Source organism: Poecilia latipinna, unplaced genomic scaffold (genome assembly GCF_001443285.1).
Source record: "Poecilia latipinna isolate Pla-1442-1.1 unplaced genomic scaffold, P_latipinna-1.0 Scaffold3126, whole genome shotgun sequence".
In the NCBI taxonomy this organism is placed as follows: domain Eukaryota; kingdom Metazoa; phylum Chordata; class Actinopteri; order Cyprinodontiformes; family Poeciliidae; genus Poecilia; species Poecilia latipinna.
This window is the reverse complement of record NW_015115742.1, coordinates 4,054-28,959: the sequence shown is the minus strand read 5'-3', so window position 1 is coordinate 28,959 and position 24,906 is coordinate 4,054. Positions and strand designations below refer to the sequence as shown.

At 39.0% G+C, this 24,906-nt stretch overlaps 1 protein-coding gene across 8 annotated transcripts in view; it reads right to left on the bottom strand.

Moving 5' to 3' along the window:
- Nucleotides 1-17,582, bottom strand: part of LOC106940207 (calcium/calmodulin-dependent protein kinase type II subunit gamma-like) — a 45,733-nt gene extending 28,151 nt beyond the window's left edge. For 2 of the 8 annotated variants that reach the window (XM_015022884.1, XM_015022886.1), the window contains exons 1-4: nucleotides 17,409-17,582; nucleotides 10,031-10,125; nucleotides 5,369-5,437; nucleotides 898-957 (exon numbers count right to left, since the gene is read on the bottom strand). In XM_015022884.1, the coding sequence (XP_014878370.1) occupies nucleotides 898-957; nucleotides 5,369-5,437; nucleotides 10,031-10,125; nucleotides 17,409-17,473 (289 nt within the window). In that variant the 5' untranslated portion in view covers nucleotides 17,474-17,582. The remainder of the gene's footprint in view (nucleotides 1-897; nucleotides 958-5,368; nucleotides 5,438-10,030; nucleotides 10,126-17,408) is intronic. The other 6 variants (XM_015022879.1, XM_015022881.1, XM_015022885.1 and 3 more) reach the window with 4 other exon arrangements.
- Nucleotides 17,583-24,906: the final 7,324 nt, after the last annotated feature.

Sequence of the window (24,906 nt, the reverse complement as noted above, 5' to 3'; positions counted from 1 at the left end):
AAGAAGAAAACTGAAAGTCAAAAGATATATTTAGAGTTTTCCACAAGGGACAGATATGAGCTTTGGTCAACTGAGACCAACTAAACCTTTTGGGCAACATCTAATCCAGTTGAAATAAATGAAAAGCAAATAAAGTATGAGGTCAGTTGGCAACAAACTGACACCAACCAACACAACAAGTAGCTTCTCATCTCTCAGATGAAGTGATGCTCCCATCATGCCCAGGGTCTATTGTAAGCGAGCTATAATATCCAGCTGATGACCTGAATTTACTGAATGACCAGGTTATTCCATCAACGGCTGGTTTCTTCCCAAACGGCACGCCCACATTCAAAGATGACAATGCAAGGATTCATCAGGCTCAAATTATGAACGAGTGGCTCAGGGAGCGTGACATTTTCTTCTCCGTCACCACAGAGTCCAGATATTTAACCACATTGAGAGTTTTGGGATATCTTGAAGGAGGTCTGACTCTTTTTTTTTTTTTTTAACCAAGATTTTGGTGAAAAACTTATTGCAACTGGATGGAAATAAATATTGAGACGTTGCAGAAGCTTATAAAAACAAACACAGCGAATCCCTTAATCAAAGCTAATGGCAGTCTGAAATATTAGTGTGTGACGTTAATCGTGGAGGTGATGTTTTATTGCAATGCTATAATGGTAAAAGACAAGAACGCCATTAAAAAAAAAAACCCTGCATTTTTAACTTTTAATTTCAGTATGATCTGTATTTGTATTTTATGTTTTTGTAAGGACTCCCTTTAAAAGGAGATGCTACATCTCAGGGGGTTATTCTCAAAAATAAATAAATAAATACATTTGGAAATTCTTTATTCATGAAGAAGAAAATAAAAAGACACGTAATCCACATCTGATAATTTGCACAGAAACTTACCAATATTGGGGTGTTTCAAGAGACGGCAGATACGAGCCTCTCTCTCAAGCTTCTGGTGGTCTGAGGGAAAACAAGAAAAAAAGAACAAGTTGGAATAAGATGGGAAAAAAGAAAAACCATTTAAAATGTTTAAAACAAAAGTAACCTCTGAGAAACATTATACAACTTTTTTAGTGATAAGAAAGCAGTAAAAAGCTGATTATTATCACTATTTTACATAACTGACAGGTTTATGAACTTATTGAAAAAATAAACTATTCAAATTTTACATTACAAGAGGTGCACTGTCCTAGCAGCATGTTCTCACAATGTTAACTGAAACTGTGAACAAAAAAAGGAAAAATGAAGAAGAAACGATGCTCTGCTGCACAGTTGACTTTAGTTACTGCAGAGGGAGACACGGATCAAAGACAAAACCACAGACCAGAACCAAGACAATCCCGTTAATCATGTGTACAGAGAATGTACAGAATGAATAATATAATAACGTCATTGGAAGAAGCTGTTATTTATGGAGAAAAAACATGTTTAATTGTCTTCTGCCTATCTGAGATTGAGTCTTGGGGGTAATCAGGAGTGAATCCAGGACACCCCGCTCCAAGAAACACTCTCCAACTTCCCACGGTATTCCTGTGTAGTTCCTAAGTGAGCCATGCCTGGAAACATTTACCAATAGCACCCCAATAAAATGTCTAAAATCTAATTTCATAATCATTATTGAAGGTTGGAAAATGGTCAGTAAACCAAGACCTTTGATTTTCACACCTGAGGGACTCGGTTCTGAGACCAAAATTGCAACATTTGTTACATTTTCAGCTGGTGCAGTTCGCTTTCACACTGCACTGTCAAACGATACAAACCCTTTGAAAAACTTTCTCCGCATTTGCCTGTGATGGCGCCGCACCAGTATCTACTAAAGGAAACAACACAAACACCTCTGAAGAAGACATGAGGGCAACTTCCTTTTTTACGAAATGCAAACAAGAATGGAATTGGTGGTTTCCATATTTCTGTTTGGCAACAGATCATGAGATTTTTCTCACGCTAAAGTTAGACTTACACATTTGGTTTGGTTGCATTTACCCAAAATGCCCTGCTCTATAATTTGATTCCAGATTTTGGAGCAGACTCCAGTCCTACATATATAGTAGTGGTGGTGGTAGGAGTTCGCCCTGCAATTGGTGGATCATTTGTGTCCCTGGGCAAGACCATTCACGCTTCGTGCAAAACTCCTCACTTCTGTCAGACTGCCCCAGGGCAGCTGGAGCTACAATCCAGTAGCTTACCATCATCAGCTTGTGAATGTGCCCTTTGAGATTTCAATTGAAGATATACAGGGAGTTATAATTAAAATTATTATTATTACTACATTTGAGGCACACTACAGTTCATTTCAAATGAACCAAGACCTAGGTTTTTAGGCGGATCAGAGTCCACTTTTTTGGCACGCATCAGAGTTTGATTGCACATTTTCACCTCCCCAAATGAACCGGACTTTCTAGTCAAACAAGAGTTCAAATAAAGCGGACTAAACAGGGCTGGTGTGAATGCACCCTTAACCACAGCAAGTCCGAACAGTGCCCAGATTACGACCAACCCAGCTCCAATCAAATCCATCTAACCTTTCCTCACCTAGACTCAACGCTCACTCGTGAACAAGGTGAGGACACTTAAAACTCCCACCTTGAAGCACAAACTAACCTTCAACCCAGAGGAAGCAATCCACCGGTTGGAAATCAAATGGCTAAAATTGGTCTTGGTAGGTCATCAGATTGTTCCAGAAAACACAGATCAGAAATCTGCAACAAAATCTTTGATCAGCGTACCTCTAGTCGTAAAATAAGCCTCTGTGTTGAAGCAGGTGTGAGCATTTGCATATCTATGTACACGTATACAGAAGGGGTTCCTATGAAACACATTAGACAAACTCTGCTGTATTTACTCCTCAAGCTGGGAGGAGATCCTCACAAGAAAAACACTCACTTCATGTCCAGACCTACATCCTTGTTTGAGGATTTAACCGAATCCCACAGCAGCTCTGAGAGTGTGTGTGTTTTAGAGTTGTTGGTTTGTAAACCAGCCGACACTCCTCAACTGGCTAATCTCTACGGGATGCAGAAACCGCAAAAACAAAACCCCAGTGAAGAAGAAGGAGCTGAGGTCATGAGTCAGGTGGCGCAAGTGTGAGGAGGACGCACTATAAGTCGATGTGTGTAAATGTGCATGTTTTATCACTGTGGTTAAGCCAACTAACTCCACACAGCTCCATGGCGATTACATGACACAGAGGCCGGCTGGCAAAGATTTGCATTCATTTCCACAGAGCAGCAGCAACCCCAGATAAAATTCACATGCTGCAGCAAAACCATCACCCATCACTTATCTTACCGCCCCTGCAGTTTAAACACTTCTCAACTTGTTGATAAAGTGAGTTTAAAGTTGAAGACAGGAGTTCCAACTACAATCTTCAAGTACCTTCAACGAACCTTCCTGCAGGTGTGCATTTCCCTCAACTGTGAGGAAGCGACTGAATGACAGAGAGACCTGAACCACCTCCTAATTACACCGGTGACGCAGGATGGAGAGACAGAGAAAGAGATAGAGGGAGGATTACGTGGAGCGTCCATTTGCTGGAAGAGGATCACAGTTCTCCTGTGCGTGCGCGCGCATTTGTAAAACTGTCTACCACAGTGCAGTGTCACTGCAGCACTAATTCATTCAATCTTCTTATTTGTTGGTGTGTGAGAAAGGGAGAGAGAAAGAGGGTGGTAAAGGAAGGCGGGAAAGAGAGGGCTGGAGGGTAATTACTGGCACTTCCTGCTGCTCTCTAATTGGCCATCTGCTTTGCCACGGGGCAGGCCCAAAGCCGTCTTACATTAGCTGCGAAGGATGGCGAGAACCCCACATAGTCGCACACATGCACCCCTTTATCAGCCACACAAAGTTGACAGTTCAACTGAAGGCTCGTGAATTCAGCTCCGTCTGTTTTGGGTGAGTTTGATGCAAGCTGTTAGGACGAGGAAATGCTGTCAAAACAGCTGAGGAAACTCGATAATAATGTGGCAGTCATTCAGGAACGAGGTTTGGCATTCTCTCTAAAGATAGCTGCATAGGTCCTGATTTGCCTAAACAAGTATACATGCATCTACGTTTGATTTGTGTGTGCCAGGTTCTAGATGCTAGCATTAAAGACAGAAAAAAATCATTACAATGCAAAATATCTCCACTCAACAAAAATTGTATTTTAATTGGTGATGCACCAATCGATCGTCTCAATTATAGCATCAAAACTGCAAATCTGTGAACACCTAAAAATGTATATTCTACATCTCACCTCGTTACTCTTCTTATCAGACTTGATTTCTGAGTCTTGTTACATTTGTAAACCTTGCTGAAGGCTAGTTTCACAAACCATTCTTCATCACTCCCCCCACCCACAAAGCTGACTTGCCTAAATGAAATTCAGGCGATGCGGGTCTGTGACGACCTCGCCTAGCGAGTCAGTGGTGTAACAGAGGCAGCCTGAATTTTTATGCCATCAAATCATGCATTCATCAGTTTATCCTACAAAAGACAAAGTGTCTAGTATCAGGCACATTTTGCAGAATCCGTGCATCTCTGCTGACACTATTAATAAACACCTAATGGTTACGCAAATCAGAGATGTACTCAGATACAAAGACCACTAATGAAAATTAGATAAAGAGAATCTGATAACATGAGCTGAAGATTGGAACAACTCAAAAGTAATGAGAATCACTATAATGCTTTTCAGTAAAGCAACTAAACAGCATAAGAGTGGTAACTTTAGGGTTGTGCGATAAAATAAATGTTCAATCTCACCCTCCCTCTCTGCCTCGGCACACAGTTGCTGCAGACAATGCAGCAAGGGCCCAGTTTCCAGTGTCACTTCAACAACTGAATTAGAGCATTCATTCTGCTCAGATGCTCACATTACACCTACGCTTTTTAGTGCCGCCATGTAAAAGTAACTAATGTACATCTAGGCAGGGGCCAGTTTATAATTCTCATGGTTTGATAACTTCCACTTAAAATGCCACATTTTCATGAACTACAAAGATACAAAACAACATTTTATAACAAGATGTTATTACTTTTATTTAAGACAGAAAAACAAGCCAATCATAAATTCAATATATTCAGATGTGAATATTTCTGGTGGAAGAAGAGAATTATTGCTGACAAGTTTAGTAATCACAACACTTTGCACCGTTTAGTCCCAATTGATCATCGTATAAATACCAGAGCCTTGCTCAATATTGGTTACCTGGTTAATTAGCCATCCAATTCAGCATCACAAATTTTACAAATAATAGTGTGTGCAGTATTGATATTGCAAAGAACTGTTAAGTTTTTGCAAGAAAAACTGGAAGCAGTGTAACAGACGAGAAAAATGAGTGAATAAAAAAAACTTACCAAAATGTTAAGATTTTCTAGTATGCATGCATACCTGTCAAGTTTTGGACTTGACCGTCTCGACCGTCCCCTGCTGCTGTCGGAGCGGGGATTTTGGGTGGGGCTGAGGGTGGGGTGGTGGGGAGGGAGGTGGGTTGGGTAACATAAGTAAATGTTGAGTAATTATGCTTAACTTTGCATAAATATTTGTTCATAGCTTGCAGAAATCTAAGAATCTAATGTTTATAATCTCTGACGTCCATCCATTTCTTTAAATGCAAAATCAATCTACTCACTTAAGAGTAGCAATAAAAATATTAAGAATGAAGCACAGTGCAGTAAAACTACTCTTTTCCCCAAAAAGTGAATTAAGTAAATGTAACTAGTACTCCCCACTTTTTCACATAGAGAACAAAATGAGTAGCATCATTTATCTAACATTATCTGTATCGAACAGCATTAATCAACTCTGTTAGCTTGAAGGGAAAAAATATGCAGAGATTTTATTGCCTTTTGCTGGTTTGCTGCCATGATTCTGAAACAAACCTGTGCAGCCCTGCACACCAGCAGCGTCTCCGTCGCAGGTGTACATCAGGCGCTCATCTTGCATTTAAAGACGGCTCAGAAAAACACGCTTCGACATGTTAACAATGGGTTAAATAGGTGTAACTTGGCGTAATTACTCTCATATGGGAAATTTATGGGACAGAGGGGTAAAATATGGTAGTTTCTCAGCCAAAACGGGAGACTTGACAGGTATGAGTACGTCGTTGCCCTTGTGTACTCCCATGGTACTCTAAGAGCAGAATGGAAAAAGAGACATCATTCTGCACAATAAAGCCTAAAATAATTATTAAACTTGCTGATATTTATTCTATATTTTTGTAGGTCCATTTGTGAAAATCAAAACAAAAAGCCATAACACAAGGTTTCCCCAGAAAAATTGCTAAGGCCGGTGGTTGAGCGCTAAGCAGTCATTCATCCAGCGGCCCATCGTGTTTTGAGTAAAAAAATTTTTTTAAAGTTGACAGGAAATTTGAAAATATCACTTGATAATTATATGTTATTGGAAGATTAATATCTCAACACCAACTATAAATTCTTAAAAAATGCAAGTATTAAAAGAAAACTTGAATAAATAAGTAAAGACAAGTAAAGCCTGGTGGCCCGCCAGGCATATAATACACTGGGGGAAACCCTGTAACATACATATTTTCACAGCTACATGACAACCTACGTTTCTGTTATAAACAACAGCAATTAGATGTTTAATGCTTGACACTTTTGCTTCAAATCTTACTTTTTACTAGTGGTTAGTCCAATCCTAGGCAGCATAAACTTCATTTCCATTGAGATGTTTTCCCTTCACACCTTTTCTCTGGTTTCCTCCCTTCCTTCCTTCCTTCTTCACCTCCTTTCCCCTCCCCCTTCCTCAGATTACTGCAGTGTTTACCAGAGCTTTGGCAGACTTACCCACCAGGCCAAGCAAGAGGCCACACTCACCTCATAAGGGTAAAAAAAAAAAATCCCAAATCCTCTCAGGCAGAATGTTTTTGTTTGCATGTATCCGTCTATAAAGCTGCCCATCTACAAAACTCAATCTACAGATTCTATCATTTATTATTACGTTTCACTTTACCATGCTTCTTTGGAGAGAGGCATCACTGAACTATGCTTTTAAAACTCATCCTCTTCTCTAAGCAGACACACACACCTCCTCTTTACTTTCTGCCTCTGCAAAGAGCCCACAGCTTTCTGCTGAGCTCTTACTTTTCATGGCTGGGACATTAATACTAGAAGCTGCACTATGTGGACACTTGACGGTACGGATGGAGCAATAATAGCATTACAAGCTCGCACCAAACAGACATGGACTATTAGCATCACTCTGTGCGCTCTTCGTCTCCTACATGCAGACAAATACCATCACAGTCAACAACAGGGTAAACAGGGAGGCGCCTATGGATTCTGTGGGGTCTTAGTGGTTGATGAAGATACATTGAGGATAAGTGGATTAGCCTCAATACAAACCAATCTCCCTGCTCAGAAAGACCAGAGACGGGCAATGAAGGAGAGGTGAGAAGATAATGAGAGGAGGCAGGAAAGAAGAACAAAGAGGCCCAGGTGTGTGTGAAAACTACGAGGAGATCTGGGTCTTTAATTTGCCAGATATAAAACAGAAGAACGCAGTGAGATATTTCATCATCATTACAAACCACAGCAGATGTCAGTGAACTCCACATGTACGTACAACACACACAAGACAATCTGAAAAGAGAAACCTTCTCAGAGACACCTGAAAATGTCTGTCCTGTCATTTAAGTTTGGATTTCGATGAGCCTGGATCGATTAACTGTACAACAGTGGTGCAATTAATTGCATACAGCAACTTATTCAATTAGGCGTTTACTAGGAGTATCAATAAACGATTAAAAAGTTGCTGACAGACACAACAGCTTAATAAAATTTTTCCTCTGCTGTTGGAACTGCTGTGACTTTGCCTTTAATCTGACAGCTACTGCCGCAAACTGTATGAAATCTGTTAATGTGGACAAAGCAGCTACCTCTTCGTTATACTATTAAATTTGCATTACATGGACACTCATAAAATAATTTAATGTAAAAGTGTTTAGATCAAGTGCATCTTAAAAATAAGTCTGTTGCAATAAGCAATTAATTAATCGCATGATTAACTAAAATGAGCTTGATATGTTCCATTCTGATTAATGTTTTTAAGGAAAATTTTGTTTACAAAGACACTATAATCCATTTTATTTATGGTTTCAGTAGTAAGTGGTTTTTATTTCTGTTTTATTTTGGATATTTAAAACATCTTCTGGCTCTAGTATTAAATGTTTTTTACAAAAATCATAGCTTATTGGTCTTTGAACGAGCAAGCTAGCATTATTATTATCAATATATCACTTAAAATTGACCTCAAAACAATATAATTTATCGCAATAATTACTGGGACAATTTATTGGCCAGCGATATTTGAAATGTTGAGTTACGGCCTACACAATCAAGAGGAAGACTGCTGACTCTACAGTTGTCCAGCAGGCAGACACTTATACCCTCCATTAGGAGGATAAGCCAGAAAAGGTCGCTGCCTGTTCACACAGTGAAGTGTACAAGCAGTGGAAAGTTGAGCTGAAGGAAAACATGACAAAAATGGTGCAAATCTGGGCTACAAATAATTATTTTAGTAAAAGGTTAAGCTGTTGATTATTCTGACGATTAATTGGCACATTCGGCAGACTTTTTATTAAAACCTTTTTATACAATATTGGAAATACAATAAATGCAAATAAGAAAATAATTCAATAAACATTTTATTGCCTAACAATGTAATAACAGCATTCCTTTAGGATGCAGCAAGGAATCCGTCTGCAGCTAGAAAATGCTTATAAACCTCAATATGTGAAAAGCTCAGCCATTTTCTGCTCGGCTTATCGATACAGGCTAATCTGTTGACTATTTTTTGGATTAACAAGTTCATAATTGATAGCAAAAGGTGCTTAATAGGAAAGAGTTTTTTAACAGAATTTGAACCAGGTGAAGCTCATACTTTGCCACCAGTTCTGGGTATAACATGTACAAACAAAGTTTTCCCTATGGTCTTAAATACAAATTATTTATACTTTTTGTACAGTTTTGGCTTAATTTCTGCTCTGAATATACAGCAGAAATGGCCTTTTTTCAGTCTTTATGCTCTTGCTAATTTATCAATTGCTAAATTAGTTGTCTATTATTCCAATAATTGATTCATCACGATTAATCTGATATATTGTTTATGCCCTCGTGCAAAATAACAGATGACTGCAGCCTTTAGTGTGAAGCTGGAGACAGTGCTTCATGAGTCGACACACACATACAACGGATCCAAGACTTGGCCTACAACTGTCACATTCCTTGTGTTTGCATTTCATTTGGAAACCAAATGAGTCTGGAGAAGGAGTGAAGAGGCACAGAATCCAGGTTGAAGTTTCCACAGTTGGTAATGATTTGGGGAGCCGTGTCATCGGCTCGTGTTGGTCCACTTTGCTTTATAAAGTTAAACGTCAGCGCAGCCGTTTACCAGGAAATCTTAAAGCACTTCATCCTTCCCTCTGCTGACAAGCTTTACAGAGATGCTGATTTCATTTTCCAGCAGGACTTGGCTCTGGCCCACACCGTTAAAAGTACCAATACCTGGATTAATGAGCATGGCATCTGACCCAACAACACGGCCAAGCTGAAGGCTGCCGTAAAAGCAACCCGGGCTTCCTTAACACCTCAGCAGAGCCACAGGCTGACCACCTACATGCCACGCCGTCAAGACGCCATAATGCAAGCAAAAGGAGCCTTAACAATATACTGAACTGACATTTTTGAGTGGTCCCTCTTAAAAAATCCTCAATTTTTTAATAGACTTGAAACATATTCTAATTCACAAGAAACTGATTGTTTTTGCCATAATAACCAAAACTAATATTTGAAATATATCACTCTGTGAAATGGATAATGTATGAGTTCCACGTTTCGAATTGAATATCTGAAATAAATAAATGATATTCTAATTTATGTAGGTGTACCTGTAAAGACACTTTCACTTTTGTTTATTTTTTTTTAAATGTTTAACAAAACAAATTCTTAACATTTAAAGCCAACAAATCAAATCAAGCATGCATATTATTTGTGTGTGAGTGTGTGTGTGTGTTTGGGGGGGATACAATACCTCTTGCAGAAAGCTTCTTAGTGTTGATGATTTTTGCAGCATACTCCTGTCCTGATGACTTCTTTACACACCTACGCACCACTGAAAAAGCTCCCCTACGAACAAAGGGCACAAACAACCAAAGATTAGTTCCTTTTCAAACGCGCTCCCCTCACACATTCAACAAAGTGTGACATTTGAAGCGGCGCTCCAGCCTAGTCACAGCGGTTTGTTTTTGAATGTTCCCCCTCGCTTGCTCACACAAACACTTTTTTTCTTTTTTAACAGTCATTGCTATCGGGGCATCAGAGACGAAATGGTGAGATAAATCAACAATATCATCACATTTGTTAAGATTTGCTGCAATTCTTTCAACATTTTAAAAAACTAGCCAGAGGGAGGGAAAAATCCCCCCTTTAAAATCAGCTTTCAAGAGCAAACATGATACGGGTATAAATATGCTCAAACGCAAAAGCTAGAATTTGACTTTGACCCAGAAAAAGATCTGCATGTATTTTGGAAAACATAATTACAGCAGCCTGTGTGATCAGCAAGTCTTCTAGCTTTCCTGTCATATGAAGGCGACTTTCATTATCCCTAACGACGAGCGACCCGCTGCTACTTTCTGCTGCACTCTGCTCGGATCTTCAATTATTTAACAGCAAATGAGAGGTGGCAGGTGACACAAGTACAAGTCAGTCCCTCGATAGTAATAGACTGCGACAGAGCAAAAAACAAAAAAATAAAATAAAAAAAAAATATATATATATATATATATATATATATATATATATATATATATATATAAATAAAATGCATTAACATAATGATCGCAGAGACAAAAGCAGAGTCAGGTCCAGGGGAGAATCAGGGGAGAAAGCGGATCCACTTTGGACGATGTGTAGGTGTGTACACTGGCTGCACTATTGGTGCCATTGATTTATCTCAATTACAGGGGGCAGAGTGGAAATGGCAGCTGCAAATTAAGGACAGTATATCTTTATAGGACCAATGTCCTCCTCCTCTGGCTGCTGTTGCTGATGATTTAGGTAAAAGAAAAGGGGAGACACCTTACACTAGCAGCCTGATTTGCTTTTTATTGTTTGAAAGTCTGTCAGCATATAGATTTTGTGACCTGAAAAGAGTTTTGGCTACTCGAAATCCAACTTTTTGCATCAGTTATCATCATCTCCTCCCAAGTTGTCTGGAGATGCACCAATCAACCAACCAGAAATCATTATAGGCCGATTTTTTTCTTTGACTGGCTCATGACTGGCTGGTGAAATACTGAAAATACTAAACAAAAAACAAAAATCTGAATCAGCCCAAGTCGGAACCTGCTTTTCAAACCTCAAAGTAAGCCAGAAATTGGCTTAAGAATATGCAAATTTATTAAAGAAACTGAAAAGGAAATATCTTCCGTTTAGAATTAGGCTTAAATTCTTTAAAACAAGATTGTATAAAGAAAAACTGGAGTCCAACGATTGCCATATAAGCCTTCAGTAATATGATACTTTGTAGTTTCAAGACGTAGTGGCCGAGTAGCACTGCAATGTCAGAGGCAACTGGCACAAAGTAGGTGCCATTCACTGGTATACACACGGAGTCAGGTCCCTTAATAGGATATTGACGAAAGACCCGAGAACTTACCGTTTCTGAAATGATTCCATTTTGTTAATTATTTTGTTTGCATTTCAGACCAACTGATCACTGAATTAGTGGCTCTTCAAAATGTACTAGTATTGTTAACTACTGACAAAGTTTCACTTTGTCCCAAAACGCAGCAACTTTACACTGGAAAGTACGTATGCCTTGGTTAGTGAGAATCACTTCCTTTTATCAGCAAACTTCTTAATAAATAGGGATTACATCATCAATAATTATCAATGGAAAAAAAGAGGATTGTCTTAGAAACTGTGATTTAGCCTCACATGAATAGCTAAAATCAGCTTGAGACGTCCTAATTTCGACAATCTTCCTCGTTACCTCTCAAGGAAGTTTAGCCAATCAGCACCGAGGAAAATAAATAGTACTTCTGGATTGGCTGCTTTGCAAACGCCAACCAACAGCATCTTAACATTGCATATTACAAACTGTGAAAAAATGTTAAGTCTGCATCAACTTATAAATAAAAACCTGATGCTCCTGTTGTCCCTTTGTTTCCTTTTTCTTAATGGTTTGTCTTTTTGTAACTGGGTAAAAATATAAACAGTGTCCAAAATATATCCAATGGCAGGGTTTCCCCCAGAAAACTTGCAAAGCCCGGTGGTTGGGCCCTCGGCAGTCATTCATCCCGTGGCCCATCGCATTTTTGAGTTAAAAATGTGTTCAAAGTTGACAAGAAATTTGAAAATATCACTTAATAATTTTGTGTTATTTTGAAAATTGGAGGATTAATACCTGAACACCAACTATAAGCTCTTGAAAAAAATGTAAACGTTAAAAAAAAAACTTGAATAAATAAGCAATGCTAAGCCTGGTGGCCTGGTGGCCTTATAATGGGGGAAATCCTGAATGGCAACACATTTGATGCTTTAAAATTTCTGTAATATTTGTGGTGACCAGATGAGGCATTACTGGAAAGCTCTTTCCAGACATAGCAGGCATGTAGAGCTTGCCTCGCTTAGTGAACAATGGCTGCACTGCAAGTATCCAGGCAGGCTGAAATATACAAGTCATCACCATCTTAATGTGAGTTACTGAAGGAAAAGAACCAATAATTATCAATTCTCTCTAAATAATTGTGATTAATGTATCACTAAGGATTGTTATCTCTCTTGTCTAAGGAAGCCTAGTGAAAAACACCAATCTATTATCAAATTTCTCAATAGTTGTCAAAAAATAAGACGGCATTCCATAATTATAGATGATTCTGGTCAATAAGACTTATTTTATTAGCAATAAAATGCTTACCATGCCCTTATCCCCAAGACCAGACAGATTTGACAAAGTTAGTAATCACTCAGCTATCTTGGGATGTTAAGCTTTTCATCATTCACAATTTTCCACAGTTAAAACCCGATTACTGAATGTACCACAATATCTTTAATTCTTTGCCCAACACCATGTCCTTTCGCTCTCATCTTGGACAACTTCATCCACAGGCTAGTTTCACAAGGCTTCATGATTTGGCCACAAACTTAACATAAAGAGTCTGACAGCGCAGAACCAGCAAATACCAGCAGTTAGTTTTTAATGGAGCACAGTTTACACCACGTCCCATTTTGCAATTCCTCGCCAACTCTGCTTTCTGACGGCATCGTTCTGAGGCTCACCGACGTAAAAACTGCGAGTTGGACAGTGTTTAAATAACAAGTGGGCATCTACCGAGGTGAAAATTGCACCAAATAAATAACTCAGTGGCTTCTTGTTACACGTTAAAATTTATTCATGGCTAAAATGACCAGCACCAATGAGCAATGTCAATTTACATCACTGGCTTTATTTAATCACAGTTTTATTAGTTTTAGCATCAGACACTGCAAGCACACATTAAGTGTGAACGTAGAGGGAAGTGAACGCCCGTCTAATAGGCCAGATGCATTACTGAGATGCAGAATTTGCATATGTACAACTTAAAATACAACATGCCATCAAATATCGCAGCTTAAGGTGTTTTTGCAATTCAACATACTTTACAGCTCTAATCTCAACATTCCCTGTCATTTTCTTGCTGAAGAGAAACTTGTCTCATGGCAATGCTTCAAGTTTGCCAAAGTCTACGTTTCAGACAGAAAGCAGTTCTTGACAGTCTGCTCGCAAACTGCTCATCAGGATGGACAACACCAAACACAAAGCCATTAAAGAAACCTCCAACACTTTTAAAAATAACCGCATCAGACAATATACAAACGATTTCTAAGAAGTATGAAATGATAAGTAGGCATTTCATTTTCTTGTAGTCTATGAGCGCCAAGCTAAAGGAATATTAATCAGGGGTTTGTTTGATGAGAACGGACTGCATTTGATGATCTCTAGTTAAAAATCTACTACATTTGATCTGGTTGAATCTGGACTGGATAATTTTATACTGATTTACAAACACAGATTTGTGAAACCTTTATTCTACTTGACAATAATGCAAACTGGAATAAACAAGTCAAATCTGGAGTAAATTATGCAATTTTTTCAAAGTTGGGGAGCTTTTCTATGTGAAAACAACATTTTTCTTAAGAATTTTAGTTGTTTATAAAATACCTAAAATCTCACTTCGTGAACCCACAATCTTACATTTCAATGTATATTAGAATATTAAAACACACCTGGTTTATTACTTCTGTTTCTCTTGTATTCAAAAATTAAATACGACGAGTCCATTTTAGGTCTGTAGAAAATTTAGTTACAAAAGGCAAGTTGCTCATTGCTCTGTAATCATTTCATTGTCATTTTGCTGCTAGCTGTACTTTTGCCTCAAAAGCTACTCATTAAATCGTTATTATGCAGTTTCGAGAATTTCTAAGATGCCTTATTTATCTATTTAAAATTAAATTACTTTTTACAAAACATTACGGGTTTATTTAAGTTGTAGTCTGACAAAACCTTGCTTGAATAATCTGAAATCAACCGAATTCGTGTTTCAAAAAGAAAAACTTACTTTATACATGAGCACATGGTTAGTAGAAGTGTGCCAATCGATCGGCCACCGAACATAACCAGCCGATTTCTGTGAAAATGTATGTGATCGTGATCGCCGATCACCGACTCTTGCTGCCGATCACTAAAACCGATCACCTGCATCTCATTTCGCAGCTTATCTCCTCTTTCCTTCACACTGCGCAATCCTAAATCCTAATGTTGTGTAGAACTACAACGTTCTGACAGTGAATGGGGAAAAACATCTCGGGGGGGGGGGGAGGGGGTGAACCACGTCAAAATGCATCCACACATCGAATCTAATATTTAAAAAACAAACAGTTGACGGAGTTTGGCTACATCGAGGCTCACTGCAGGTAAAGAAGACGTTCGTTGGGATCACTCTGCCGGTACAGCAGTGCACAACTACCAACACTCGCCCGGATCAGCATGACGGCTAGAAAGCTAAACAAATAAACCAAAAAATAATTTAAGTCTTTGAGCTAGCTGGTTGTGTAAGATCCTGGGTTCTGCTCTCGCGTCTGGGCCGCCGCTACGCGCTACTGGTAGTAGACAGGAGTTTCTGCTCCACCCGGCAGTGAACTCACACCGAACGTCTGCTTAAAGCTGCAGCATGCAACTTAAACAAAAACGAAATATTTATTTTACATAAAACATTCGCTATGTCCTAACATGAGACAGATAATCTCTTGGGGAAAGTATCGATCTCCTCTGTTTCCTCCCTGTGTTCTGCAGAATTACTCCACCAATCAGAACCAGCATTAACCAGCTGGCCAATCAGAACCAGTACAGAACAATTAGCCATGCTCTCAGGAAGTTTTGATTTAGTAACTCAGGATTGTTTATTTTGATGCAACCTGCATTTAACATTAAATGAATGTTTCTCCTTTTTCCTGACATTATTTATTTGTGATGTTTATTTGACTCGTGTATAATTTATGGTACTGAGAACCTTGATGTTAAATATCATTTTACTAATTGCAGGTTTTTCAGTTGTCGACTGAATAGCTGCTGTTTTGTGTCTGCAAGTATTTTGCATGTTTTATGTCTAAATTAGGTGAATTTATTGCCAGATAATTTTTCCACTTTGCCAGATCACATAGTATCATTTATACATAACACAGAAAATTAACCGCCAATCCGGGTGACTGGCAGTGATCGGAGCATCCCTAATGCTACGATCACTGCTTAGACTAAGTAATTAACACATTTCCTGTTTTTTTTAACCATTTCATATCAGTAGTTCAGGATTTAGCGGTAAGGTTTACTTTTAAAAAAGAAAATAACCTGAATATTTTGTTTCAAGACAAAATGTTCCTCTGTTGATATTTTAATGAGGAAAATCTGATTTTTGAACAAGAAGTGTAAGGCTGCAAATAAATTACCAGTCATTTAACCACTTAGCTACAAATAAAAATTTAAAATTGTTCATCAAAAAAGAACAATGTAAATTAAGGGACCTAAATCACTGCAGAATTTCAGCATTTAAAAAAAAAATTAACCAACATAGATAATCTTAGGATCAAGTGAAAAGCTTAATGCTCTTTCAGATTATATAGTTTTGACATGCAACACTTTGAAAACTTTGCCAATTTGGATCACTTTAGATTAATGAAATTGATTGCATCAACCGTAATTATAATCAGTCTGATGTACTTTTTATAAAGTGATGTGTTTTAGTTTAGCCAAGAGTCGCAAATCTTTCTGTACATTTTATTTTAGAAAATGTTACTCTAAAGATCAACTAATACCTTGAAAAACATGAAATTGCCAAGAATAAAAATACAAATTGTCAACAGGTTAATCATTAAAAAAAAAAGATACTTGACAGTAGCTGCATACAAGTAATCACTCCTGTCAAATTTAATGCATCTTGTGTTTTGATTTTAAAAATAGTGACAAACAGTAGTAAAGCCCCCTTAAGGGTGAGGTCTGCAGGACAAAGTCCGATTAAACATTTACCAGTGGTAATAAATTTCCCAATTGGTGAAGTATTTGGGTCACATAATTCTGTGTAACAGTCATCACAATACCGAGAAAACACACCCCTGCCTCCTACCCTGTAAAGGGCCACAACAGCGGAGAAGCAGCTGTATGACAGATCCATAAGGAGAAAGCTTTTATTGACAACTGATGGTCAGTCGGTGTCGGTCGGTGTCAGACTGACATTATTTCACTGCAAGCACAACCCCGCGAATCCAGCAACGAATAACTTCCTGATCTAAAAATTCAGGGGTACGTAGCCAAACTCAACGTGGTTACAGAAATTATTCTATGGGGGGGAAACTATCAACAGTGGCCGGCCTAGTTAGCCGCAGGTACACCGAGCCCGCACAGAGCTGTCAGACTGAGCCGTGGGCCGGTTAAATGTCAGAGGGCTGCGACTCCGGAGTCTCCCGGGGCCCCGCTGGCGGCTCCAGCAGACCAGAAAAGACCGGCTGGCGAACACGGAAGGGCGAACAGCTGTCACTGCACCATCCTCAGTGTGATTATCTCGTCTTTACAGGAGAAACAGTAGCGGGCTAACTCGGCTAGTTTATCAATATCAGCCATTGTAGCACGTCCGTTACTGCGGGAGATGCTAGTTCAGTTAGCCGACAGCAAACGGCTGTTTTAGCAGACGACAGTAAGCACCCCGGCTCTAAAACACAAAAACAAATCACCAAAACTCGCCCAATGCGCATTTTGTGCCGGATATCACATTCTAAGCTGGCTAAACAGAAATAATGTTCAAGCGAGGCTGCTGCTGGTGGTGCTGCTGCGGGGGTGGGGGACAAAACGACAAGCCAAACACGATGCTGCTTACTTCCCGAGCTCCTCGTACAGCTGGTACTCGTCGGTGAACCGGGTGGAAGTAGCGGTGGTCGCCATGGTTGGAGCCGTGAGAGAGAAAGAGGGGTGGGGAGCCCTAGCCTTGGGCGGAGGGGGGGGGGATTCGACGGCGGCTGGCTCTCGTACGGGGGAGGGGGGTCCGAGAGAAGGGTAGCCTAGCCTCCGATACTGGAGCACCTTTCTGACAGGCAAGCAAGACTGAAAAGAGAGGAGAGAGGCGAGCAGATACGGAAAGGGAGGGGCCGGGGGAGGAGGAGTGATGATGATGGTGTGTGTGTATGTGTGTGTGTGTCGTAAAAAACAAAAAAAAAACAAAAAACGGGGGAGAAATCCTCGCGAGACTAGGCACGTGCAGCATGAGACCAGTGCCTCCAGTTCTAATGAAGTCATTGAAAATGTGGGCAGCTGCGAAATATTTGCTTCACTTCAGTCATTTAGAAGAAAAAATAAAGACGAGAGATTCATAATAAATTCCTCGATGGGAAAACGGAAAGGGGAAAGGGTCCAGACGACTGGCTGTTTGGAGATCCAGTTCTGCTCATGCATGCTCCAGATAAACCAAAGAAGATCCCAACAGCATTTTACTGCACTGGCTGGGATACACCCAACCCCTGGGAGAGACAGCTCACTGCAGCAGACACATACTTACAGACAGGTTATGAAACAAGCACGGTTCAGGGCAACAAACAGAGCAGACCATGCTTTTACTCATGATTGCTTTCACAACTCATAACGAAATTAAGCTTTATGCATTTTCTCCCAACATATTCACATTATTAGGAGCGCTGTTCGCACAAATAGAGCTGATCACATTCAATCCATCCTAGCTGTGGCTAACGTTACTTAATGAAGTTCAAACTGTTCATCAAAATAGTAAAGAAAGAAAGGCAAATTAAGGTAATTTGTATGTGACTGGTTGAAAGAGGAAAGCAGCAAGTGTGGAGACAAACAGCCTTTGTTGATGTCAGAGATCAGAGGACAATATGCAGGCTGCTTTCAGATGACAGAAAGACCACAGTGGTCCTAGCAGCCACTTCTTCCAACCAAGACATGCAAAATACCACCTTGGAAAACACAACTGAAGCAGTTCAGTCATGGCAGCTTATTCCTGTCAGCGGAAAACATGAAACGGGTAAAAAAAAAAAAATATATGGACAATAACAGATTGGAAAAATTTTCTCTGATCTAAACGAGTCTTGATTTTAGCTGCAAAGACAAAATGCTAGAATTTGGACTAAAATAGAAATGTTCAGAGTTGGCCAGACTGGGGACGTTCCAGGTGTGACCAACAACTGATCAACACCAGAACCACTTCAGAGCACAACATCTGTATTTTTGAAATGATTCACAAAAGACAGAAACTAATTTTCTTGAAGGCCTTGCTATATTAAATATATATACTAGTTACCTCCCCGTGGGAACAACCAATCACTAGGCAGGGGTGGGTCTGCACCTGCAGAAATCTGCCATTAGCTTCTTGGTGTTCTGTTGATCAGGAGGTGTTTCCACTGGCACCAGTCCACAAAGTCCAGAGTCCAATATCTGTACTCTGAGTCGTCCTCACCTTGTTTTCATGTTTCAATTTCAGTTGCACTAAACCCAATCCTATGGGTTTAATGCCTTCAGAACCCATCCAAGCACTGAATATATGCTTAGAACATAAATTCTGTGGATGTGCCACATTGTTCTCCATCAAGTTATTACCTTTGCATCTAGAGAGGGACGATCTAGAATCAATGCACAGCTTCAGTGGTCAGGTCTGAAATCTGGCTGTAGTGATGGACTCAGCCCTGAACCTTCAGAGCCACATAAAGACAGCTACAAAGTCAGCCTTCTGTCACCTGGACAACATTTCCAGGATTAATAAGATATAGAGAAACTCATCCATGCATTTATCTTTAGCTGCACTGTTTACTGCAACAGCGTCTTCACAGATCTGTCTAAAAAGTCGATCCTCTAGCTGCAGCTGCTGGTGTTCTGACTAAAACCAGGAATATAGAGCACGTCATCCCAATTATAAATTATATTATTTGACATAAGCAGCCATCTTGGAAGGTTAGAATATCTTCGGGTCCATTTAGTACTTTATCAGGTCTGAAAAACTGTTTGAAAATTGAATCCTTATCTGTTCTTACATGCTCAAAAAATTCTAAAAGACCCCAGCAGCATTTCACTGCACTTGTTGGGACACACTTGACCCCCAGGGCACAGCTCTCTGCAGCAAACACATACCTATAGACAGGTTATGAAACAAACATGATTCAGTGCAAAGAGATCAGAAGGCCGCTGTTATCCTAACCAACACACACACAAAGAACCACAAACAAGGCAGATATGATTTCTGGTCTTTGGATGACTAATACTTTGGTAACTTTCTGTCTGCACTCATTTTGTTTCAGTTGATTTTATCGTTTTCACTTTCCAAAACTTAGTTCTTCTACTGTCTGTCCATATTAGTCCTTGTATGTCACATTTAGTTTTAGTTTGATTTTAATTTGTCATTGCAGTCAGTGTCTCTTGGTGGTTATTTTGTCTCAGATTTCTGCAGCTCATGCAGAGTTGTGAGATTTTGCATTACCTTGTTTTTCCTTGAGCATCTTTTTCGTCTTTATCTTTTCCAGATAGAGACACAACTAAGCTAAGAGTTTTAGCCTTAACTCTATGTTGTATTGGTTTTTATTTCCTTCTTATCTTCCTAACCAGTCACAGCAAAATGACACCCATCCTGGACAATGTTGTACTGGAGGTTTCTTCCAGTTCAAGAGGAGTACTTCCACTCCACTGTCGCCACATGCTTGCTCAAGAAGATAAATTAGTATTTTCGCCAAATGACATTTAATAATCATCTGAATATTATCACAATTTGAATTAAATTAAACTGTATGTTTTTGAATCTGACTGTATGATTGAATTGAGCTGGACTCTAACAGGAGTCATTTCAAATAAATTTGGATTGAAAATGATTCTGTATAACTGTATATGACTTGATGATGTTACAAGGAAATTGCGTGGAAAAGAAAAAAATATCGACGCAACATTTCAAGACATCAGCCAGGATGTTAAAACTTGAGAGTTTTATTCCAAATAGGTACGACTTCAAATTTGTTAAGTTCTATACACAACTGCTGTTTTTGAGCCAAGCTTACATCTAACCGGAATTTAAAATTCATATTTCATAAAAAATGTTGGCTTACTGAAAAGAATAGTCACCTTCAGCTCGACTGCATTGTTGAGTCTGGTGTTGCTCATCTTCCAGTGTCTAGACCAGCATTTTTTCCTTCCACTCAACATTCTATGCACTCTGAATAGCCAACATCTTTGTGATCGTCTGTCAGACCATGCATAGCATTCTGTATTAAAAATTCATTTATCTTAAATAAGCTAAATTTCTAAGGAACTACATTTTGGATTTTCATTTTTACAATATCTCAGCTCGCGTTTTGAACTGAATTACTGAAATAAATGTACTTTTTGATGATATTTTACTTTATTCAAATCCACCTGGCTAAGCTGTGACGCAAAAGAACAACCCCACACAGTTTACGTCTCTATTGAATAAAGACTAAAGGTTTCCCTGATTTTACCTCGTAACTGAGAGCGAGCGCTTATAGGTAAATAAGAGGGACAGGAAGGGGCAGTGGGAACATTGCGACCGCTATATCAAGTTTCCACTGACAGGCGTGTACCTATGTTTTTTTCCACAGAGTGAGGGCTGTTAGCTTGGCGGCGCTAAAAGATGGTGTCACACAGATCCAGAGTGCCTCACTAAATGTTTAATGTGGCATGAGTGGGAGGCCATCAGAGGACAGGCGGGTGGGGCTGCAGGCAGCTATAGAGCTGGAGAGTTACAGTTAGAGGCTCAGAGTGTGTGTGTGTGTGTGTGTGTGTGTGTGTGTGTGTGTGTGTGTGTGTGTGTGTGTGTGTGGCTGCCTGCTCAGCACTCCAGCCCAGAGGTGGGACAGCAAACAGCTCTGACAGCGAGAGAGAGAGAGAAAGAGAAAAAAGGAGCATAATAGTGATTTCACTTGAAAATCTTTCTGCGTGGTTGTCAGCGTGGGAACATAAAACAGTGAAAAGTTCAGATATTGCGAGGCAGTATTTGCTGAATCTGTGATGAGGAGCAGCGAAAGGAGGCCAGCATGTGTGTGTGTGCATGTGTGAGAGAGAGACCGTGTGTGTGTTTGTCGGTGTGCAAGACAAATGAGCACTGCAACGCAGGCTACACTGGCCCTTTCCTGCCCTCCTTTTCCTACGTGCTAACCCTGCTGCTTCTCCTCCTCTTCCTCCACAGCCTCCACAGGACTTATATAATTGTGAACTCCTCAGCCTTTGTTATCTCACACCGACCACACACCACTACGCCTTGCCCAGTTCAGAAGAAACACAAGAGCAGAGGAGGAAACGAGGAGTGAGAAGGATTTAATTTAAGAGAAATTATGTGATTTTTTTTCAGCAAGCGTTAGGCTTATTCTCTGCATCGCGTTGCTGCAACCAGACCATGATGGTGGCACAAATACACAGACATGGTTGCAAATTGTAAGCTTTTGTAACCTCAAAAGCTTACAATTTGCAAAATGTTGATAAAACAAACTTTTTGGGGTCATTCAGTTTCCGTAACAACCACAACATGATGTTTACGTGCCAATAAAAATGCAGGGAAAAAGAGTACTTTCTGCTTTACCATTACAAACATAAATGTGTAGAGTTTGTGAAGTGGTGGTTGGACTTTAATTAGGACACTCTCTAGTCAGATGAGACTCACACTAGAGCCGCAACTATCGATTATATTAGTAATCAATTATTATATCAATTATTTTGATGATTCATCTGATAAAAAAAAATTCTGTACTTTTGGTTTTGATAATACATTTTTAGACAAACTGATGGGAAAGACAGAGAGGATGCATTTGATAGAAGGCAAATACATCAGCATAAAACCTGAAGAAACACAAAATCTGACCAAATATTTCTAATTTCTACTGAAAATATCTTAGTAAACTAAAAACAAGATAAAACAAACTTCGACTGTCTCAAACCAGAGGCATGCCTCACATGCCTCTGGTTTGCTTAACTCGTTATAATGAGCCTTATTTGGCATGAAATATGTGAAACGCTGTTTATTAACCACAATCATTTCCACTCCTTCTTTGATTTTGCATTGCTTGAATTTTAAAAGCGCTCATGTGTGCAGGATATTGCTGGTGTAATGAATTTTTTAAAAGATCAGGCAATTTTACATAAAATCTTAAAAGAGGTCATCATCGGGTTTTAGATTAATCTAGATTAATTTCATTAATCAGTTAGATTTTTTTTAAAGAGCCAATTCACAACAATGTCGCCAGAAAGCACTTTTAAAAAATAATTTAAATTCAGTCATGCATACATTCCAGTTGATCATAGCTATCAAACAGTGCAGCATGCTCAACTAGTTAAAGAATAGACTTTAAAACACTGTTGTTAGTTTATAAATCACTGAACGGCTTTGCACCACAATACATCATAGATCTGCTGTTGTTGTACCAACCTTCCAGACCCCGCAGGTTCTGATTCTGCTCTGCATCATCAGAACCAGAACCAAACTAAGAGAAGCAGCATTCAGCTTCTATGCACCACAAATCTGGAACAAACTTCCAAAAAACTGTAAAACATCTGGAACACTGATTTAATGACTTAATGTAGTGTTTTAATTTTTGATTCTATATTGCATGACTTTGTGTTTTTGTGTTTGTTGTGATGTAAAGCACTTTGACATGCCTTGCTGCTGAAATGTGCTATACAAATAAAATTTGATTGATTAAAACATGATAAAATCAATAAAGAAGGCAAACTCAACCTTCTTTAATTCCTATAGAAAACCTTTGGAGGTCATGCAGCTTTGTGAAATATTACAAGAGAAGTGATGCTCTCTTGGTAAAAGGGAGTTATGCAAAGCATCAACAGCATGAATTCAAGAATAAAAAATGTAAATAAATGTATGAGGTAATTGTAGCTTTCTAAACAATCTGATATTAATCTACTGCATTAAAAATGAGGTTACTTTGAGGCACAGTAAGCAGCTCTGTCATCCTCTGCAGGCCACCAGCTGATGTTAGCTTCCCTCCTGATTCTGTAATGGAAAATCTGGCAGATACTTATGTTGCCATCACTTACTGTTCCCATGCCACTCCACATTTAAAAACAAAACACTCACTGTCTGTAAAATAGCATGAAGCAGCTTGTTCTACAACAAACTGCTGTGCTGGAAGCTCAGAGAAAAGGCAGATAAGCTCACGTATTTCTGACCTGTTTCATTAGGAGCATCTTAAAGTGCTGAAATGATTAATTGGATTAATCAGGATTACTGAAATAATTGGCAACTAATTTAATAATTGATTAATCCTTAACTGGAAGAAAAAAAACTTACAAAAAGGCAATTTACTGAAAAATAAAACATATTCAGAGCAATAATCAATCCAAAGTTGTAAAAATATATTTATATATTTTGCATTTAAGATGTAAACACTTTTGTCTGTCAATATAATAAACTCCTCAAGTGGCATTGTGTTAGCTTCACCCAGTTCAAATTCACTGAAGGAATGCTCTGCCGTTGTATTTTAGGCAATAAAATGTTTATTTTCCTATTCAAAAGGAATTTCACTCATTCTTAAGTGGTTATATGAAAAATCTGTACAATGTGTCAATTTTTTAATCCGATTAATCAATTAATTGTCAAAATAATCAATAGATTAATCAATAAGTAAAATAATTGTTAGTGAAAATATCTTAGTATTCTTGAAATATGACAAAACTAACTTACAAGCACCAATATATAGGACATAAGTTGTAATATATAAGTTATAACTAGAACTTTTTTCAACGATATTACTGCATTATTTACTTAAAACAATCTTCTAAAAGTTATTTGTAAGTTAGTTTTGTCTTATTTCAAGTGTATTAAGATATTCTCACAAGAAACGGGACCAAAGTACTTTGTAGGATTTTGTTTATTACTTTTTTTTGTTTTGTTCTTTTTGCAGAGCTTAAATCTAGATTCATTTGCAACAAACTCCGAATGTGTCCTGCAAACACAAGTTTGTGAAATTAGAGTCTCAGCAGCTTTGATGCATTCAGGCCAGACTTCTTCCTTTGTTGTGACTAATGAGGATGACTAAGCCATCTGTTACATCATGACAACTTACAAGGCGGCCGGGGCCAAGAGTTGAGTCATGACACTCCCATTCTCCGCAGCTTTGGAGCAACGATCCGACTGGATGTCGGGCGGAGGGGAGAGTGAGTGAGTAACACTCTCTCTCCTCCGTCAGCTCCTGTTGTCGTGACGCCCTGGAGCCACAAGCGTCTGACCCCCAGATGCTCAGCGAGTTTGTCCTGGCTGAGCGCCGCGGCGCAGCAACTTCGTGTCAACTTGTGTGGCTGCACATAGGCAAAAAAAAAAAAAAAAAAAAAGAAAAGGGGAAAAGTCTTTGTTAAAAAAT